At 35.7% G+C, this 21,819-nt stretch overlaps 3 protein-coding genes across 4 annotated transcripts; all 3 read right to left on the reverse strand.

Annotated features, from left to right (window-relative positions):
* Window positions 1-699: 699 nt before the first annotated feature.
* Window positions 700-6,458, reverse strand: LOC114480598 (E3 ubiquitin-protein ligase RNF19B-like). Its single transcript, XM_028474875.1, has 4 exons — window positions 6,219-6,458; window positions 4,338-4,438; window positions 3,562-3,711; window positions 700-1,413 (listed from the first exon to the last, which is right to left on the reverse strand). Exons 1-4 carry the CDS (start codon window positions 6,286-6,288, stop codon window positions 955-957), a joined length of 780 nt encoding a protein of 259 aa, XP_028330676.1. The 5' UTR covers window positions 6,289-6,458; the 3' UTR covers window positions 700-954.
* A 771-nt stretch (window positions 6,459-7,229) lies between these two features.
* On the reverse strand, window positions 7,230-12,948 carry LOC114480657 (E3 ubiquitin-protein ligase RNF19B-like). Its single transcript, XM_028475004.1, has 4 exons — window positions 12,834-12,948; window positions 10,978-11,078; window positions 10,203-10,352; window positions 7,230-8,113 (listed from the first exon to the last, which is right to left on the reverse strand). Exons 1-4 carry the CDS (start codon window positions 12,901-12,903, stop codon window positions 7,529-7,531), a joined length of 906 nt encoding a protein of 301 aa, XP_028330805.1. The 5' UTR covers window positions 12,904-12,948; the 3' UTR covers window positions 7,230-7,528.
* A 2,302-nt stretch (window positions 12,949-15,250) lies between these two features.
* On the reverse strand, window positions 15,251-21,096 carry LOC114480599 (E3 ubiquitin-protein ligase RNF19B-like). 2 transcript variants are annotated; one of them, XM_028474876.1, is made up of 4 exons: window positions 20,961-21,096; window positions 19,145-19,245; window positions 18,371-18,520; window positions 15,251-16,292 (listed from the first exon to the last, which is right to left on the reverse strand). In XM_028474876.1, the coding sequence occupies exons 1-4, from the start codon at window positions 21,028-21,030 to the stop codon at window positions 15,711-15,713; spliced, it is 903 nt and encodes a 300-aa protein (XP_028330677.1). In that variant the 5' UTR covers window positions 21,031-21,096; the 3' UTR covers window positions 15,251-15,710. The 2 variants fall into 2 exon arrangements, with proteins under 2 accessions (XP_028330677.1, XP_028330679.1); XM_028474878.1 differs by lacking the exon at window positions 18,371-18,520.
* Window positions 21,097-21,819: the final 723 nt, after the last annotated feature.

Genomic DNA, 21,819 nt, shown 5'->3' on the forward strand with positions numbered 1-21,819 from the left:
CAGTGCTATTCAACCACATTTGCATTTGGGCCAAATTTCTGAACGAAAAGGTAAAACTATTGTTCCGGTGAAATTTGCGGTTACCTCGTCTTTGACTTGAAAACACACTCTGTGGCGATAAATGATGAAGACCAGACAGGAGAGATGATGAAGTAATAAAAAATGATTCAATCTAAACTAAATAAAATGGTACAAAGCGGGATAGACAAAGAAGTGGTCTCCTCTGGCCAGAGGAGAGACGCGAAGAAGAAGGGCCCAAATGTTCCTTTCACACACATTTATACCCCCCTGTCCCACCTCCCCCCTTCCGCAGACAACAAAGAAGAGACCGGGGGGGAAGATCAGTCTGCCGGAGGTGACACCTCCGATGTCGGGGTGAAAGTTAGATGTGGGTGTGTGAGTGAGTGTGTATGTATGATGTGTGTGTGTGTGTGTATGTGATGTCTGGGGTGGGTTTGGACGTGCTCTGGCCTTGGAGATTAAACTGAGGCCAACTGACATTCCTTTAGAGAAGCTGTATTATGGGAGTATGGGCCCACTGACTTTGCAGGAAGAGGAAAAAACATCAGACAGGAGTGGGAAGTTACAAATAATCTTGTGTTTTATTTATGCACATTCAATAATTAAAAGATAAACCAAACACCTTAAAAATACTTTTTCTCAAAAGTTGTATTCATTGAACATGCTAGTATGGTGCTAAGTCTGACACAAGTTTACAAAAATGTAACGTACGGGAGAAAAAAAGTATCCATTGTTTAATATTCATGCCTTTGAAGCAAAAGATAAATGTGTAATCAGTCTTGTTGTGTATTCACATAAACATGGGAAAGCAAGAGATGAATTGGACAACATTTGTTTTGAGTTCTTTACAGTTTGTTTTGTTATAAGAATGTCTTTGTATTCAACATATTTCGATTGTATCATGTCTAAATGTGACTTTACAATCCATGATTATTACAAATCCTTATTCCATTGAGGTATGGAGGTCTGTCTTGGGGCCATTGGGATTAAACATGGTTTGTAGTAGTTGCTAGTTGTTTTGCATTTACTGGTGAGTTGAAGGCACACGAAGCAGAACTCGACGTTGCATCGTGCACAGGTGATGTTCTTGCACTTCTTCCCGCTGTGCTCTAGGAGAGCACCGCACGTGGGGCAGGCGCGGATTGACGGGCAGTTTCTGATGTCCTTAACGTTCTCGAACTCGACCACCGAGCAGGTTTGCAGTGTTTTCAGCGCCTCGTTGCAGCAGCCTGCATTGTCGCAGCGGTCCGCTCGCGGCCGGCTTCCCTTCCACTCTTTCAAACACTGCCAGCAGAACTCAAAGACCCGGCCGGTTCTCTTGGTGCACACTCTGCAGTTGATGCTCAGGTTGGACAGTTGTCTCCGGGCCACGGATGTGTTGCATCCAGGACACTGGTTGATAGAAAATAGTTGTTTTGTATTATTGTACAGAGTAATATGTAACTTTAAGGATCTGTACTATGAAGCTGGATTTCCTGCTAGCACTCTAACTTGGGGAATTTATTCAGTGTGTGGTGTACTACGACGCTGGCTAACTTCTTTCCGAGCCAAATCACCGTGGTATTTTAGGCTGAACGACTAACCTGGAGTAGGTTTTGTTCTGGCTATGATCTGAGCGAGTACTAAAGTCCCGCCTCCTGACCAATCAGTTCTCTTGGAAAATGACCTGCCCATTGTTAGTAGATCCTGATTGGTCTGCAGGTTTGACAGCTGTCCTTAGGAAAGAAAGATTATTTATAGATAAATGCAATCCTTTGATTTACTGATGACATCCTTTAGGAAATATATAGATATACTGTACATCTGATGGACTTAGTGTTGTAGTACTCCAAACCAGTCTTGATTTTAAAGGTCTTGGTCTGGTCTAGGAGTGCAAGAACTTGAGATTTTTTTTTTTGTCAAGAATAGCACTGATTTCTGCTATTCTTCAACTTTACTAATGTGATAATGTGGTGAACTTGGTAAAAATGACAAATCTTTGGTTCATGTATTTTTTTTTTTTTTTTTTTTTTTTTTCTTCAAATGTGGTGTAGAGAAATAAGGAGTTTCTTCTCCCCACTGTAGCTGATGAATTGTCATGTAGATTTGTTGTTTTTTTTTTCCTAAGAATATTATTAGTTGAATTGAATGCATGTGTTTTTCTCACCTATGGAGCTTTGCCTCCTCCTCTTTAAAATATATTTTAAAGAATCCTGATTTTATGGTTTTGGTCTTGGTCTTAATTCCTGAAAGTCTTGGTCTTGTCTTGGTCTCTGACCTTTCCGGTTTCGAGAAAGTCTTGGTCTCGGATAATGTGGTCTTGAGCACGACATGGACTGATCTACAGTCAAATGAGGAAGCCTGTCTCGGGCACTCTCTATATGTGGACGGATGAATTTATTCTTTCATACATTCATACATACAGAACATACTACAGTGAAACAATGTGCTCTCATCCCAGTGTCTGTGTGAGATAAACTGAGGACTACCTAAATAGAAACATGTCTGTGCTGTAATAAAGTGAAACTGATCAGAGTGCTGTCCGTTTATAATCCCATGGATTAACATTAGTGATGCAGCGAAATTTCGGGCACCGAAACCAGCCAAAAAGTGCATTTTTGGTTTTTGGGTGAAACACTTGTTGTAAAGACGCGAGCAAACCGCTTTTGAATTGATTTATTTTTTGAAGCATTATTATCTTATACAATTGCATTGTTTTAATTTTAGTGAAATTCATACACATTTGCAGTGCAATGAGTATAATAATTGACAAAATAATTTATTTCGGTTTTAGGCCTTGGTTCATTCATTTTCGGTTTCTCACGCTTTTGGGGAGTGGTAACTTAGTGGTTAAGGACGCTGTAATCAGAAGGTTGCTGATTCAAACACTAACAGTGTCGGCAGCTTCCAGCTAGGGTAGGTGATTTTCTCTAGATATACTTTTTAAGTTTTTGGTTGAAATTGTCTTTATGTCCTGACAGAAATTAGGATCTTATGTGCTCTGAAAAAGGAACAAAGAAAATCTGTCATCTGTAGCAGCTGTAAATTTGTAACTTTGACCAATGGAAAAAAAACCTCTCTTTTTTTCTTTTTTTTTTTTTTAACCAATCACGTCTCCCTGCTCGTTCACACAGAAAGCGTGTCACCGGCTTTTTAACACATAAGATGGTAAAGTTTGTTTACTTACTGCTGAATGAGACATGAGACAACACGTTTCTACACAATACAAACAATGAGCTGAGCTCCTCTTCTGCAGCAGCTGTGCGCATGCATGTGAGTGAGACTGAGTACAGAAGGGAGGCTACATTCAAAATCATGCTGGCTTTCAAAAATCACCTACCCTGCCTTTAATTCTTCATATTTTTAAAGAAGTATTCCTCAATTGTGACGTAAGTTGCTCTACACAGTTTTTCAGTGATTGTGGTTGGTCTGACGCTGCAATCTCAGCCCGCTTCACGTGAATGCGCACGTCGCCCGGCTGAAATCACCTGGCTGAAGTTAACGTGTTGATATCCAGCTTCGTAGTACAGGCCCCAAGTGTCAGCTGAAGCAGCCACTTACAATTTTGGTATCAGGATTACTCTTGGTGGCGTTAAAGGCCAAGGTCTTTTCAAAGTGCTCCTTTTCTTCAGGGGTCAGAAGAGCCTTTATACGGACTTCATCGTACGGCAACGCGCCACCGCAGGTGCCACAAGAGAATGTACTTTTACCCTTCAGGACAAAATTAGAAAAATTGAAAACACATTGACAGCAGCAATTAAAAAAAAACTATAGCCACAAATATGAAAATGGTATTTTAATGGACTAATAATATACATTACAGCACTTAAAATCTGATGAAAAGTCGGACTAAAAGTGGATAAAAACAAAAAGTTGGAATAGGGATAAAAATGGTTTAATTTTTCTTTTTATCTTTATTCCTTATATACATTTGGCGTTAAAAGAAAAGGACATAAAGGTAAATGAGCTGATCAGAAAGAATTATTTAATGTAAATGTTTATTTTTAAATTACCTTGGCTTTCGTCAACAGATTAAAACTAAAAATTGAGCTTGTTTCTGTTGAAAAGAACACCATGAACTATTTTAATGCTAATGTTACAACTTATATGCCTTGTAAACACTAAGCTTTCACTGGAACCATAACCTGTGTCAGTGTCCAGGACACAATAATTAACTTTTAGATGTTTTGTGCCTTAAATAATTTAGTTTTTGTCCCAAGGATCAGGAAAACCAAACTTTTATGTTTGGAATCAATTGACAAGTATTTTCATATTTGGCGGCCCAGGTTCGGCCCGCGGACCTTTTGTTGGATACGTTTCTATAATCCTATTCTTACCTCCTTTAACTGTCTGCTGCACCAATCGGTGAGAGAGGATGGAGTCGCGTGGTGTCCACACGACAGTCTCGCTCTCCTGGAGCTGTAGCATTCGTACGTGTCTGAGAACAGAGACCCACACCAGTGTCATTTAGTCGTGGTCTTTGGACTAAAATGCAACTTAGTTTTAGTCATTGTCTTTTGACTATAACTGAAATAGTCTTGACTAGATTTTGACTAAAAATAAGGTGCATTTTAGTTTAGTTTCAGTCAACTAAATTACATTAAGATTTTAGTCACAGCTATAGTCGACTACAATATAAAGCAGAAGATTCATTAATATTGGTCTAGCTGTCCTCAGGGGTGTAAAACTTATTTTAGTTCAGGGACCAAATATAAAGTAGTTTGATCTTAGATGTGGAAAACAAGCAATTTCAACAATAATTTCTCCAAGTTTGCACTTATGTACAGCATATTACATACTTTATTTATAATTTATATATAACATCAACATCCAAGCAATAAGTACCAGATATTGGTCCCTGCAGGATTGCAGGATTTTCTCTTTTAAAGTTAATTGATTTTGACTATTTTTTTTAATTTAATTTCAGGAAATTATGAGAAATAATTTTAGGAAAATTTAGTCATTTAAACAGTTGGAGATTAAATGTCTTGAAAGTGGGAAAAATGTGCAGAAAAGGCAATTCAATTTGATGGTGAAGTGTCAGAAATGAGAATAATGTAGCAAAATGCATTAAAAGGAGCAAAAATATGGTGAGAAAGTGATTTAAAGAGGTTAAAATATGACAAGTTTGGTGTAATTGTTTCATTTTCATTAAATTTCATAGTAACTAGTAAAGTAGGAAAATGATAACTTTCTAACACAGGATAATAGTGCAAAAAATGTCTAACATTTCTAAAATGTAACAACTATATCTCATATTACAAAACATTTGTCAGAATATTTCAGTGTAAATAAACATTTAAATATGGTTAATTTAATACTAAAACTTTATCAGCAGTATTTAAATTTACCTGTATTTTAAGAATATTCAAATTTTCACTAGTATATTAAAAATGAACATCCACAAATTGTACATTTTGTAAAAATATAAAAAGTATACTAACATCACAATTCCACGAAACACTTTAAACACACTTAAAAACAACTCTATCACACTATAAAAATATATATATTTTACTAAAAAATACTTATTTTAAATTTGTTTTTACGTATTTATTAACATACTCGTTTTATCATACACTGAGAATATATTTCAGAAGTACACATTTTAATATTAATACTCTGGTATTAGGTCTGAACGTTATATTTGAGTGGTTTTCTTGTACATTATTTATTTATAAAATTAATTTGGAAAGTGTCCAATAGTATTACTATGAACATGCACTTCAACCCATTTATTATTTTACTAGTTTAGCATAAATTAGTACATTTAAAGTCATTTATTTAAAACATACTGAATACACTTGAAGTTGTTCCACTTTAGCATGTAAAAAATACACTAAATATATCTCCAGTTGAACTTTTTTTTACAATTTACTTACAATTAAATTATATTTGGCATAAAATTAGTTGTTCCAAAATAGCATGCTTTAAGTTAACTAATCATAGACATACTTAAAGTATATTAATAATTAGTGAGGCTTCAAGTACACAAAAATATGCTACATTTTAGTCCACTTAACACATTCATTTTTCACCAGGGAACTACCAACTACATCTATCTGTATTTATCTTTGTGAGTTTGAATCCTGGAAAATAAATCAGATTTTAGATGGAGCTCATTGGTGACTAGAGCTCCTGAGGGCCCCTCACATGATCCGTGCGGGCTACCTGGGGCCCGCGGGCACCATGTTGGTGACCCGCACTGAGCTACTTACAGTCCAGGTCATCTGGTCCTCCGTCCACCACCACAAAGCGCCGTTCGTTGGGTTGGTAAACCTTCTCCATAGTCAGCCTCTCTCTGTCTGGTTCTCCTCTGACTGACTCTCAAACTTTCACTTCTATGGTTTTTCCACTAAAGCATGTGACCAAATCAGCCAATCACAGCACAGCAGAGGCGGGGCCTCTGCACTGATATCATTTCTACTATTACATGAACTCAGTTTTGGTTTGCAAGTGCAGTGGTTCTCAAACTTGGGGTCACCAGATGCCTTTAATAAACTAATAATATATATATATATATATATATATTTACCTTTTTTCATAACTTTTTTTTGCCATATTTTTGTTCCTTTTAATGCATTTTTGCTACATTAATCTCATTTCTGCCACTTCATCAAATTTCAATTACTTTTCTGTAAATTTTTTCCCCACTTTCAAAACCACTTTTTCATCTTATGTCACATATGATCCATGATTCTCTTTAAACCTCTTTTCTCCATATTTCATGCTTTTTTTTTGCCAATTTAATTATGATTTGTCATGCTTATTATATGCCACACACTGTAAATGAAATTTTCTTACTTTTATGACACTTTGAACACTTTTTACCTCTTAATTTGTCTGTTTTTAACCACTAATTTGCAACTTTTAACCTATTTCTGTTAATATATATATATATATATATATATATATATATATATATAAATAAAAAGAAAATCCCATTTCACCACCTTTTCCACCATTTTTGGCCACATTTAACCCATTTTATTTCTGACTCAAATAAGGATTAGTAAGGCAAGGCAAGGCAAATTTATTTGTATAGCGCATTTCATACTCAAGGCAACTCAATGTGCTTTACATGATTTAACATTCAATTGTTTAAAATCAATAAGAACATTTAAAATCATCAGTAAAATCAATTAAAATCATCAGTAAAATCATCATTACATCAACAACATGACAAAACAGTACAGTGCCCATTGGAAGTATGTATTCATATAGTGGGAGGAGCTTAAGTAGAGTTAATGATGGCCAAATGAGTATGTGTTTGAAGGTTGGATGTACAATGTTTTTGTTGCCATTGTTGATAGTTTGTGTGTCTTTGGAGCTATTTCATAATGTGTTGTGTTTTCATAATCATTCTGTTTTATGTGGTTGTTCTGTCTTTGTTGTCATGTTGTGTATTTTTTTTAATGTGTTTGTGTGTTTTTGTTTACTTTGTGCAATTGAGTTATTGTGTATTATATTGGGCTTTATATTCCTTATAACTGCTTGAAATGCAATTTTTGGGGGCCGTGGCACAAAATTAGGCCGAGGGCCACGTGTGGGCCCCGTGCCACCAGTTGCCTCTGCCTGCTTTAGAAGGACATGAGTCAGCGTTTCTACCACTTTGATTGTATTTCAGGGTTTTTTTTACAACTCCTAATGTTGCAGTATCGGTATTATTCCATTGAGGTATGGAGGTCTGTTTTGGGGCCACTGGGATGGCACATGGACTGTGGAAGTTGCTTGTTGGTAGGCATATACTGGTGAGTTGAAGACACACGAAGCAGAACTCGACGTTGCATCGTGCACAGGTGATGTTCTTGCACTTCTTCCCGCTGTGCTCTAGGAGAGCACCGCACGTGGGGCAGGCGCGGATTGACGGGCAGTTGCTGATGTCCTTAACGTTCTCGAACTTGACCACCGAGCAGGTTTGCAGCAATTTCAGCGCCTCGTTGCAGCAGCCTGCGTTGTCGCAGCGGTCCGCTCGCGGCCGGCTTCCCTTCCACTCTTTCAAACACTGCCAGCAGAACTCAAAGACCCGGCCGGTTCTCTTGGTGCACACACTGCAGTTGACGCTCAGGTTGGACAGTTGTCTCCGGGCCACGGACGTGTTGCATCCAGGACACTGGTTGATAGAAAATAGTTGTTTTGTATTATTGTACAGAGCAATATGTAACTTTAAGGATCTGTACTATGAAGCTGGATTTCCTGTTATCATGCTAACTTCAGGAATTTATTCAGTGTGTGGTGTACTACGACGCTGGCTAACTTCTTTCTGAGCCAAATCACCATGGTATCTTAGGCTGAACGACTAACCTGGAGTAGGTTTTGTTCTAGCTAGGATCTGAGCGAGTACTAAAGTCCCGCCTTTTGACCAATCAGTGGTTGGTCTGCAGGTTTGACAGCTGTCCTTAGGAAAGAGATTATTTATAGATAAATGCAATCCTTTCATTTACTGATGACGTCCTTTAGGAAATATATAGATATACATCTGATGGACTTAGTGTCGTAATACTCCAAACCAGTCTTGATTTTAAAGGTCTTGGTCTGGTCTTGGAGTGCAAGAACTCAGGATTTTTTGTCAATAATAGCACTGATTTCTGCTATTCTTCAACTTTACTAATGTGATAATGTGGAGAACTTGGTAAAACGACAAATATCTTTGATTCATGCGTTACTTTATTTTTTTGGTTTTTCAAATGTGGTGTTGGAAAATGAGTTTTTTTTTTCTCCCCACTGTAGCTGATGAATTATCATGTAGATTTGTTGGTTTTTTTCTTTTTTCCTAAGAACATTATTAGTTGAATTTAACTGAGAATATATTTGAAAGAATCCTGGTTTTATGGTCTTGGTCTTGATTCCCAAAAGTCTTGGTCTCTGTGCTTTCCGGTTTCGGGAAAGTCTTGGTCTCGGATAATGTGGTCTTGAGCACGACATAGACTGATTTACAGTCAACTGAGGAAGCCTGTGTCGGACACTCTCCATACATTCATACATACAGAACATATTACAGTGAAACAATGTTCTCTCATCCCATTGTGTGTGTGATAAATTGAGGAGGACTACCTAAATAGAAACATGTCTGTGCTGTAATAAAGTGAAACTGATCAGAGCGTTGTCCGTTTATAATCCCATGGATTAATAATAGAGATGCACCGAAATTTTGGCCACCAAAAGCAGCCAAAAAGTACGTTTTTGGTTTTTGGGTGAAACACTTGTTGTAAAGACGCGAGCAAACCGCTTTTGAATTGATTTATTTTTTGAAGCTTTACTATTAATTTATACAATTGCATTGTTTTGATTTTAGTGAAATTCATACACATTTGCAATGTTATGAGTATAATAATTGGCAAAATCATTTCTTTCGGTTTTAGGCCTTGGTTCATTCATTATCGGTTTAGGCCAAGAATTTTCATTTTGGTGCAATACTGTATATTCTCACGCTTTTACGCATGCGTGTCCGCAGCTTCCAGTTAGGGTAGGTTATTTTCTCCAGATTACTTTTAATCTTTTAATCAAATTTTTGGTTGAAATTGTCTTCATGTCCTGACAGAAATTAGGATCTTATCTGCTTTGAAAAAGGAACAAAGAAAATCTGTCATCTGTAGCAGCTGTAAATCAGTAATAACTTTGACCAATGGAAAAAAACGAACCCTTTTTTTTTTTTTTTTTTTTAACCAATCACGTCTCTGTGCTTGTTCTCGATCCCTCGCGTGCACGAGCTCACACTGAAAGCGCGTCACCGCTGACGGAGTTAAAACAGAGTTTTTAGTAAGATTTTTTAACATGTATGATGGTAAAGTTTATTGTTTACTTACTGCTGAATGAGACAACGTTTCGACAATACATACAATGAGCTGAGCTCCTCTTCTGCAGCAGCTGTGCGCATGCATGTGAGTGAGACTGAGTACAGAGGGGAGGGGCGAGGGGGGTAAAGGCGGAGCTGTCGGGGTAGCTACATTCAAAATCATGCTAACTTTCAAAAATCACCTACCCTGCCTTTAATTCTTCATATTTTTAAAGAAGTATTCCTCTATTGTGACGTAAGTTGCTGTACACAGTTTTTCCGTGATTGTGGTTGGTCTGACGCTGCAATCTCAGCCCGCTTCACGTGAATGCGCACGTCGCCCGGCTGAAATCACTGGCTGAAGTTAATGTGTTGATATCCAGCTTCGTAGTACAGGCCCCAAGTGTCAGCTGAAGCAGCCACTTACAATTTTGGCATCAGGATTACTCTTGGTGGCGTTAAAGGCCAAGGTCTTTTCAAAGTGCTCCTTTTCTTCAGGTGTCAGAAGAGCCTTTATACGGACTTCATCGTACGGCAACGCGCCACCGCAGGTGCCACAGGAGAATGTACTTTTACCCTTCAGGACAAAATTAGAAAAATTGAAAACACATTGACAGCAGTGATTAAAAAAAACTATAGCCACAAATATGAAAATGGTATTTTAATGGACTAATAATATACATTACAGCACTTAAAATCTGATGAAAAGTCGGACTTAAAGTGGATAAAAACAAAAAGTTGGAATAGGGATAAAAATGGTTTAATTTTTCTTTTTATCTTTATTCCTTATATACATTTGGCGTTAAAAGAAAAGGACATGAAGGTAAATGAGCTGATCAGAAAGAATTATTTAATGTAAATGTTTATTTTTAAATTACCTTGGCTTTCGTCAACAGATTAAAACTAAAAATTGAGCTTGTTTCTGTTGAAAAGAACACCATGAACTATTTTAATGCTAATGTTACAACTTATATGCCTTGTAAACACTAAGCTTTCACTGGAACCATAACCTGTGTCAGTGTCCAGGACACAATAATTAACTTTTAGCTGTTTTGTGCCTTAAATAATATAGTTTTTGTCCCAAGGATCAGGAAAACCAAACTTTTATGTTTGGAATCAATTGACAAGTATTTACATATTTGGCGGCCCAGGTTCGGCCCGCGGCCCTTATGTTGGATACGTTTCTATAATCTTATTCTTACCTCCTTTAACTGTCTGCTGCACCAATCGGTGAGAGAGGATGGAGTCGCGTGGTGTCCACACGACAGTCTCGCTCTCCTGGAGCTGTAGCATTCGTACGTGTCTGAGAACAGAGACCCACACCAGTGTCATTTAGTCGTGGTCTTTGGACTAAAATGCAACTTAGTTTTAGTCATTGTCTTTTGACTATAACTGAAATAGTCTTGACGACTAGATTTTGACTAAAAATAAGGCGCATTTTAGTTTAGTTTCAGTCAACTAAATTACATTAAGATTTTAGTCGACTAAATCTGTCACAGCTATAGTCGACTAAAATATAAAGCAGAAGATTCATTACTATTGGTCTAGCTGTCCTCAGGGGTGTAAAACTTATTTTAGTTCAGGGACCAAATATAAAGTAGTTTGATCTTAGATGTGGAAAACAAGCAATTTCAACAATAATTTCTCCAAGTTTGCACTTATGTACAGCGTATTATATATAAGTTATATATAAAGTATGTAACATCAACATCCAAGCAATAAGTACCAGATATTGGTCCCTGCAGGATTGCAGGATTTTTTCTTTTAAAGTTAATTGATTTTGAATATTTTTTTTAATTTAATTTTGGGAAATTATGAGAAATAATTTCAGGAAAATTGAGTCATTTGAACAGTTTGAGATTAAATGTCTTGAAAGTGGAAAAAATGGGCAGAAAAGGCAATTCAATTTGATGGTGAAGTGTCAGAAATGAGAATAATGTAGCAAAATGCATTAAAAGGAGCAAAAATAAGGTGAGAAAGTGATTTAAAGAGGTTAAAATATGACAAGTTTGGTGTAATTGTTTCATTTTCATTACATTTCATAGTAACTAGTAAAGTAGGAAAATGATAACTTTCTAACACAGGATAATAGTGCAAAAAATGTCTAACATTTCTAAAATGTAACAACTATATCTCATATTACAAAACATTTGTCAGAATATTTCAGTGTAAATAAACATTTAAATATGGTTAATTTAATACTAAAACTTTATCAGCAGTATTTAAATTTACCTGTATTTTAAGAATATTCAAATTTTCACTAGTATATTAAAAATGAACATCCACGAAACACTTTAAACACACTTAAAAACAACTCTATCACACTATAAAAATATATATATATTACTAAAAAATACTTATTTTAAATTTGTTTTTACGTATTTATTAACATACTCGTTTTATCATACACTGAGAATATATTTCAGAAGTACACATTTTAATATTAATACTCTGGTATTAGGTCTGAACGTTATATTTGAGTGGTTTTCTTGTACATTAATTATTTATAAAATTAATTTGGAAAGTGTCCAATAGTATTACTATGAACATGCACTTCAACCCATTTATTATTTTACTAGTTTAGCATAAATTAGTACATTTAAAGTCATTTATTTAAAACATACTGAATACACTTGAAGTTGTTCCACTTTAGCATGTAAAAAATACACTAAATATATCTCCAGTTGAACTTTTTTTTACAATTTACTTACAATTAAATTATATTTAGTATAAAATTAGTTGTTCCAAAATAGCATGCTTTAAGTTAACTAATCATAGCATACTATGATTAATACTTAAAGTATATTAATAATTAGTGAAGCTTCAAGTACACAAAAATATGCTACATTTTAGTCCACTTAACACATTCATTTTTCACCAGGGAACTACCAACTACATCTATCTGTATTTATCTTTGTGAGTTTGAATCCTGGAAAATAAATCAGATTTTAGATGGAGCTCATTGGTGACTAGAGCTCCTGAGGGCCCCTCACATGATCCGTGCGGGCTACCTGGGGCCCGCGGGCACCATGTTGGTGACCCGCACTGAGCTACTTACAGTCCAGGTCATCTGGTCCTCCGTCCACCACCACAAAGCGCCGTTCGTTGGGTTGGTAAACCTTCTCCATAGTCAGCCTCTCTCTGTCTGGTTCTCCTTTGACTGACTCTGTAACTTTCACTTCTATGGTTTTTCCGGTAAAGCATGTGACCAAATCAGCCAATCACAGCACAGCAGAGGCGGGGCCTCTGCACTGATATCATTTCTACTATTACATGAACTCAGTTTTGGTTTGCAAGTGCAGGGGTTCTCAAACTTGGGGTCACCAGATGCCTTTAATAAACTAATAATAATAATAATAATATATATATATTTACCTTTTTTCATAACTTTTTCTTGCCATATTTTTGCTCCTTTTAATGCATTTTTGCTACATTAATCTCATTTCTGCCACTTCATCAAATTTCAATTACTTTTCTGTAAATTTTTTCCCCACTTTCAAAACCACTTTTTCATCTTTTGTCACATATGAGCCATGATTCTCTTTAAACCTCTTTTCTCCATATTTCATGCTTTTTTTTTTGCCAATTTAATTATGATTTGTCATGCCCATTATATGCCACACACTGTAAATGAAATTTTCCTACTTTTGACACTTTGAACACTTTTTACCACTTAATTTGTCTGTTTTTAACCACTAATTTGCAACTTTTAACCTATTTCTTTATATATATATATGTATATATATATATATATATATATATATATATATATATATATATATATATATGTGTATGTATGTATGTATATATATATGTATGTATGTATATATGTATGTATATATATGTATATATATAGAAAAGAAAATCCCATTGCACCACCTTTTCCACCATTTTTGGCCACATTTAACCCATTTTATTTTTGACTCAAATAAGGACTAGTACAGTGCCCGTTGGAAGTATGTATTCATATAGTGGGAGGAGCTTAAGCAGAGTTAATGATGGCCAAATGAGTATGTGTTTGAAGGTTGGATGTACAATGTTTTTGTTGCCATTGTTGATCGTTTGTGTGTCTTTGGAGCTATTCCATAATGTGTTTTCATAATCATTCTATTTTATGTGGTTGTTCTGTCTTTGTTGTCATGTTGTGTATTTTTTTTTAATTTGTTGGTGTGTTTTTGTTTACTTTGTGCAATTGAGTTATTGTGTATTATATTGGGCTTTATATTCCTTATAACTGCTTGAAATGCAATTTTTGGGGGCCGTGGCACAAATTTAGGCCGAGGGCCACGTGTGGGCCCTGTGCCACCAGTTGCCTCTGCCTGCTTTAGAAGGACATGAGTCAGCGTTTCTACCACTTTGATTGTATTTCAGGGTTTTTTTTACAACTCCTAATGTTGCAGCCCATAGAGGACTATGCTGTTTATCCACATTGCTGCTCTCTTGCTCACACATTTTTTAGTTGACTTCTAGATTTGTTTCACTTTTTATTCCAACCATTCTCGTTGGTAGAGGATGTGGGCGGGGCTAGAAACGGTGCTACAGATAGCATCTTCTGAACCAACTAATCAACTGCTCAAACTAAATTCATCAGTTGGTCTGTTTATTTCAACTGTTTTGCACAAAAAACACATTTGTTTACAAAATAATACAAATCCAGAAAAGCATGCATGTAGCAGACTTATTTAATTTAAGTTTGTGCCTTGTGAACAATGCAATCATAATATTCTTTATTTATATTGCACATTATGTTAGCATTCAGTGATGAAAATCATAAACAATCATTTTGAGACTATTTTGGATTCATGAGAAAAAAGAAAAGAAAAATGTTTCCTTACATTTTGTAACGATTGAGTAAATATCCAAACAGAGATGTCAACATATACATTTATAGACAAAGGTAAATAATTTCACTCATACACTCATACCATTATCACATTGATGTCATAACAACAACACACTGTATTAGGATAGAGACTGCTGTAATTTTAAGTTGTATTTACATATATTAGGGGTGTAACAAAATGGTTAACTCACGATACAATATAAAAAGATATAGGGCTCACGATACGAAATACTCACGATACGATGTAAAAAAGAGTAACACGTGTAATAAATCTTTGTTGATTAAAAATAATTTCCAATTGTTGAGTGTTTTGCTTTACAAATAAAAAAAAAAAGAAAAGAAATGTACCAATCTAAAAAAATATACATTTCTCATTTCTGTAACATACAAGTTTTGAAAGCTATATTTTGCCAGAAATGAATCCAAAATGCAGCTTGAAATTTTCCGCACCCCAGTGTTTTTTATTTATGATGTTCTACATCAGTGGTTTTCAAACTTTTTTGGCTCAAGTACCCCTTTCTCTTATTTCTGAATCCAAGTATCCCCTTTGTCCAACTACTACATTTTGAGCATAATGATGGAATGAATAACACACATTTTAAAGAATCTCATTTTGTAAGTAAGTGGAATAAAACAGTCTTTATTTGTTTTGCATGAATAAATGTTAGCTTGTCTTAATTTAGCCTTTGTGTGATTACATCATTTGAATGAGTTTATTTAAAATTATCTTATACAAACTGTAGTTTTGTTGTCATAATTTGCCTTAAGACTTTGATTTGTATCAATTTTAGAATCGTTTGAATCAAGAATTGGTTAAGACGAGAATTGATTTTGAATCGAATCGTGACCTTAAGAATCGGAATCGAATCGTGAGACACCCAAAGATTCCCTATGTGATACAGCAGGTACTTAAACATGACACTGTGCTCACCTGGTGCTTAATATCAACAATACAATAAGGAACAATTTGTTCAACACAGTCCAGATTAGCAGCAGGTACAGGAGAAAATCAGAAACTGTTCTGCTACACACTGTTCATGGAGGGAGCGGTGTGGCCCTGGACCCCTCTGTGAGGAGGGAAGAACCGTCAAGTTACATGGTAACGCAAATACTTTTAGTGGATTCTTCTTCGTTAGGCATCGGTGTGTTAATAGCTGGTACTTGCTGATACCGATGACAGCCATTTAGTGCCTTATCGAAACCCCTCAAGGTACTAGTATCGGTATTATTCCATTGAGGTATGGAGGTCTGTTTTGGGGCCACTGGGATGGCACATGGACTGTGGTAGTTGCTTGTTGGTAGGCATATACTGGTGAGTTGAAGACACACGAAGCAGAACTCGACGTTGCATCGTGCACAGGTGATGTTCTTGCACTTCTTCCCGCTGTGCTCTAGGAGAGCACCGCACGTGGGGCAGGCGCGGATTGACGGGCAGTTGCTGATGTCCTTAACGTTCTCGAACTTGACCACCGAGCAGGTTTGCAGCGTTTTCAGCGCCTCGTTGCAGCAGCCTGCGTTGTCGCAGCGGTCCGCTCGCGGCCGGCTTCCCTTCCACTCTTTCAAACACTGCCAGCAGAACTCAAAGACCCGGCCGGTTCTCTTGGTGCACACTCTGCAGTTGACGCTCAGGTTGGACAGTTCTCTCCGGGCCACGGACGTGTTGCATCCAGGACACTGGTTGATAGAAAACAGTTGTTTTGTATTATTGTACAGAGCAATATGTAACTTTAAGGATCTGTACTATGAAGCTGGATTTCCTGTTATCATGCTAACTTCAGGAATTTATTCAGTGTGTGGTGTACTACGACGCTGGCTAACTTCTTTCTGAGCCAAATCACCGTGGTATCTTAGGCTGAACGACTAACCTGGAGTAGGTTTTGTTCTAGCTAGGATCTGAGCGAGAATTGTTAGTAGATCCTGGTTGGTCTGCAGGTTTGACAGCTGTCCTTAGGAAAGAGATTATTTATAGATAAATGCATTCCTTTCATTTACTGATGACGTCCTTTAGGAAATATATAGATATACATCTGATGGACTTAGTGTCGTAGTACTCCAAACCAGTTTTGATTTTAAAGGTCTTGGTCTGGTCTCGGAGTGCAAGAACTCGGGATTTTTTGTCAATAATAGCACTGATTTCTGCTATTCTTCAACTTTACTAATGTGATAATGTGGAGAACTTGGTAAAACGACAAATATCTTTGATTCATGCGTTACTTTATTTTTTTGGTTTTTCAAATGTGGTGTTGGGAAATGAGTTTTTTTTTCTCCCCACTGTAGCTGATGAATTATCATGTAGATTTGTTGGTTTTTTTCTTTTTTCCTAAGAACATTATTAGTTGAATTTAACTGAGAATATATTTGAAAGAATCCTGGTTTTATGGTCTTGGTCTTGATTCCCAAAAGTCTTGGTCTCTGTGCTTTCCGGTTTTGGGAAAGTCTTGGTCTTGGATAATGTGGTCTTGAGCACGACATAGACTGATTTACAGTCAACTGAGGAAGCCCGTGTCGGACACTCTCCATACATTCATACATACAGAACATATTACAGTGAAACAATGTGCTCTCATCCCAGTGTGTGTGTGATAATTTGAGGAGGACTACCTAAATAGAAACATGTCTGTGCTGTAATAAAGTGAAACTGATCAGAGCGTTGTCCGTTTATAATCCCATGGATTAATAATAGAGATGCACCAAAATTTTGGCCACCGAAAGCAGCCAAAAAGTAAGTTTTTGGTTTTTGGGTGAAACACTTGTTGTAAAGACGCGAGCAAACCGCTTTTGAATTGATTTATTTTTTTGAAGCTTTACTATTAATTTATACAATTGCATTGTTTTGATTTTAGTGAAATTCAAATTCCTTTGCAATGTTATGAGTATAATAATTGGCACAATCATTTCTTTCGGTTTTAGGCCTTGGTTCATTCATTATCGGTTTAGGCCAAGAATTTTCATTTTGGTGCAATACTGTATATTCTCACGCTTTTACGCATGCGTGTCCGCAGCTTCCAGTTAGGGTAGGTTATTTTCTCCAGATTACTTTTAATCTTTTAATCAAATTTTTGGTTGAAATTGTCTTCATGTCCTGACAGAAATTAGGATCTTATCTGCTTTGAAAAAGGAACAAAGAAAATCTGTCATCTGTAGCAGCTGTAAATTTGTAATAACTTTGACCAATGGAAAAAAACGAACCCTTTTTTTTTTTTTTTTTTTTTAACCAATCACGTCTCTGTGCTCGTTCTCGATCCCTCGCGTGCACGAGCTCACACTGAAAGCGCGTCACCGCTGACGGAGATAAAACAGAGTTTTTAGTAAGATTTTTTAACATGTATGATGGTAAAGTTTATTGTTTACTTACTGCTGAATGAGACAACGTTTCGACAATACATACAATGAGCTGAGCTCCTCTTCTGCAGCAGCTGTGCGCATGCATGTGAGTGAGACTGAGTACAGAGGGGAGGGGCGAGGGGGGTAAAGGCGGAGCTGTTGGGGTAGCTACATTCAAAATCATGCTAACTTTCAAAAATCACCTACCCTGCCTTTAATTCTTCATATTTTTAAAGAAGTATTCCTCTATTGTGACGTAAGTTGCTGTACACAGTTTTTCCGTGATTGTGGTTGGTCTGACGCTGCAATCTCAGCCCGCTTCACGTGAATGCGCACGTTGCCCAGCTGAAATCACCTGGCTGAAGTTAACGTGTTGATATCCAGCTTCGTAGTACAGGCCCCAAGTGTCAGCTGAAGCAGCCACTTACAATTTTGGTATCAGGATTACTCTTGGTGGCGTTAAAGGCCAAGGTCTTTTCAAAGTGCTCCTTTTCTTCAGGGGTCAGAAGAGCCTTTATACGGACTTCATCGTACGGCAACGCGCCACCGCAGGTGCCACAGGAGAATGTACTTTTACCCTTCAGGACAAAAATAGAAAAATTGAAAACGCATTGACAGCAGTGATTAAAAAAAAAAACTATAGCCACAAAATGAAAATGGTATTTTAATGGACTAATAATATAAATTACAGCACTTAAAATCTGATAAAAAGTCGGACTTAAAGTGGATAAAAACAAAAAGTTGGAATAGGGATAAAAATGGTTTAATTTTTCTTTTCATCTTTATTCCTTATATACATTTGGCGTTAAAAGAAAAGGACATGAAGGTAAATGAGCTGATCAGAAAGAATTATTTAATGTAAATGTTTATTTTTAAATTACCTAGGCTTTCGTCAACAGATTAAAACTAAAAATTGAGCTTGTTTCTGTTGAAAAGAACACCATGAACTATTTTAATGCTAATGTTACTTATATGCCTTGTAAACACTAAGCTTTCACTGGAACCATAACCTGTGTCAGTGTCCAGGACACAATAATTAACTTTTAGATGTTTTGTGCCTTAAATAATTTAGTTTTTGTCCCAAGGATCAGGAAAACCAAACTTTTATGTTTGGAATCAATTGACAAGTATTTTCATATTTGGCGGCCCAGGTTCGGCCCGCAGCCCTTATGTTGGATGCGTTTCTATAATCTTATTCTTACCTCCTTTAACTGTCTGCTGCACCAATCGGTGAGAGAGGATGGAGTCGCGTGGTGTCCACACGACAGTCTCGCTCTCCTGGAGCTGTAGCATTCGTACGTGTCTGAGAACAGAGACCCACACCAGTGTCATTTTAGTCGTGGTCTTTGGACTAAAATGCAACTTAGTTTTAGTCATTTTCTTTTGATTATAACTGAAATAGTCTTGACGACTAGATTTTGACTAAAAATAAGGCGCATTTTAGTTTAGTTTCAGTCAACTAAATCACATTAAGATTTTAGTCACAGCTATAGTCGACTAAAATATAAAGCAGAAGATTCATTACTATTGGTCTAGCTGTCCTCAGGGGTGTAAAACTTATTTTAATTCAGGGACCAAATATAAAGTAGTTTGATCTTAGATGTGGAAAACAAGCAATTTCAACAATAATTTCTCCAAGTTTGCACTTATGTACAGCGTATTATATATAAATTATATATAAAGTATGTAACATCAACATCCAAGCAATAAGTACCACATATCGGTCCCTGCAGGATTGCAGGATTTTTTCTTTTAAAGTTAATTGATTTTGACTATTTTTTTTAATTTAATTTCAGGAAATTATGAGAAATAATTTCAGGAAAATTGAGTCATTTGAACAGTTTGAGATTAAATGTCTTGAAAGTGGGAAAAATGGGCAGAAAAGGCAATTCAATTTGATGGTGAAGTGTCAGAAATGAGAATAATGTAGCAAAATGCATTAAAAGGAGCAAAAATAAGGTGAGAAAGTGATTTAAAGAGGTTAAAATATGGCAAGTTTGGTGTAATTGTTTCATTTTGATTACATTTCATGGTAACTAGTAAAGTAGGAAAATGATAACTTTCTAACACAGGATAATAGTGCAAAAAATGTCTAACATTTGTCAGAATATTTCAGTGTAAATAAACATTTAAATATGGTTAATTTAATACTAAAACTTTATCAGCAGTATTTAAATTTACCTGTATTTTAAGAATATTCAAATTTTCACTAGTATATTAAAAATGAATATCCACAAATTGTACCTTTTGTAAAATTATAAAAAGTATACTAACATCACAATTCCACGGAAACACTTTAAACACTTCAAAACAACTCTATCACACTATAAAAATATATATATATTTTACTAAAAAATACTTATTTTAAATTTGTTTTTACTTATTTATTAACATACTCGTTTTATCATACACTGAGAATATTTCAGAAGTACACATTTTAATATTAATACTGTGGTATTAGGTCTTAACGTTTGTATTTTAAGTTATATTTGAGTGGTTTTCTTGTACATTAATTATTTATAAAATTAATTTGGAAAGTGTCCAATAGTATTACTATGAACATGCACTTCAACCCATTTATTATTTTACTAGTTTAGCATAAATTAGTACATTTAAAGTCATTTACTTAAAACATACTGAATACACTTTAAGTTGTTCCACTTTAGCATGTAAAAAATACACTAAATATATCTCCAGTTGAACTTTTTTTTACAATTTACTTACAATTAAATTATATTTAGTATAAAATTAGTTGTTCCAAAATAGCATGCTTTAAGTTAACTAATCATAGACATACTTAAAGTATATTAATAATTAGTGAGGCTTCAAGTACACAAAAATATGCTACATTTTAGTCCACTTAACACATTCATTTTTCACCAGTGAACTACCAACTACATCTATCTGTATTTATCTTTGTGAGTTTGAATCCTGGAAAATAAATCAGATTTTAGATGGAGCTCATTGGTGACTAGAGCTCCTGAGGGCCAAGTTGGTGACCCGCACTGAGCTACTTACAGTCTAGGTCATCTGGTCCTCCGTCCACCACCACAAAGCGCCGTTCGTTGGGTTGGTAAACCTTCTCCATAGTCAGCCTCTCTCTGTCTGGTTCTCCTCTGACTGTCTCTCAAACTTTCACTTCTCTGGCTTTTCCGGTAAAGCATGTGACCAAATCAGCCAATCACAGCACAGCAGAGGTGGGGCCTCTGCACCGATATCATTTCTACTATTACATGAACTCAGTTTTGGTTTGCAAGTGCAGGGGTTCTCAAACTTGGGGTCACCAGATGCCTTTAATAAACTAATAATATAGATATTAACAACTTGAGCCTATTTTTGCACATAATTACCTTTTTCATAGCTTTTTCTTGCCATATTTTTGCTCCTTTTGATGCATTTTTGCTACATTAATCTCATTTCTGCCACTTCTCCATCAAATTTCAGTTACTTTTCAGTAATTCTTTCCCCATATTTCGTGCTTTTTTTGGGGTTTTTTTTGTTTTGCCATTTTAACCATGATTTGTCATGCCCATTATATGCCACCTACTGTAAATGAAACACTTTTTACCACTTCATTTGTCTGTTTTTAACCACTAATTTGCAACTCTTAACCTATTTCTGTTTATATATATATATATATATATATATATATATATATATATATATATATATATATATATATATATATATATATATACCTTTTTCATAACTTTTTTTTTTTGCCATATTTTTGCTCCTTTTAATGCATTTTTGCTACATTAATCTCATTTCTGCCACTTCATCAAATTTCAATTACTTTTCTGTAAATTTTTTCCCCACTTTCAAAACCACTTTTTCATCTTTTGTCACATATGAGCCATGATTCTCTTTAAACCTC

The sequence above is a fragment of the Gouania willdenowi genome, chromosome 18 (genome assembly GCF_900634775.1).
Source record: "Gouania willdenowi chromosome 18, fGouWil2.1, whole genome shotgun sequence".
NCBI classification, from domain to species: Eukaryota; Metazoa; Chordata; class Actinopteri; order Blenniiformes; family Gobiesocidae; genus Gouania; species Gouania willdenowi.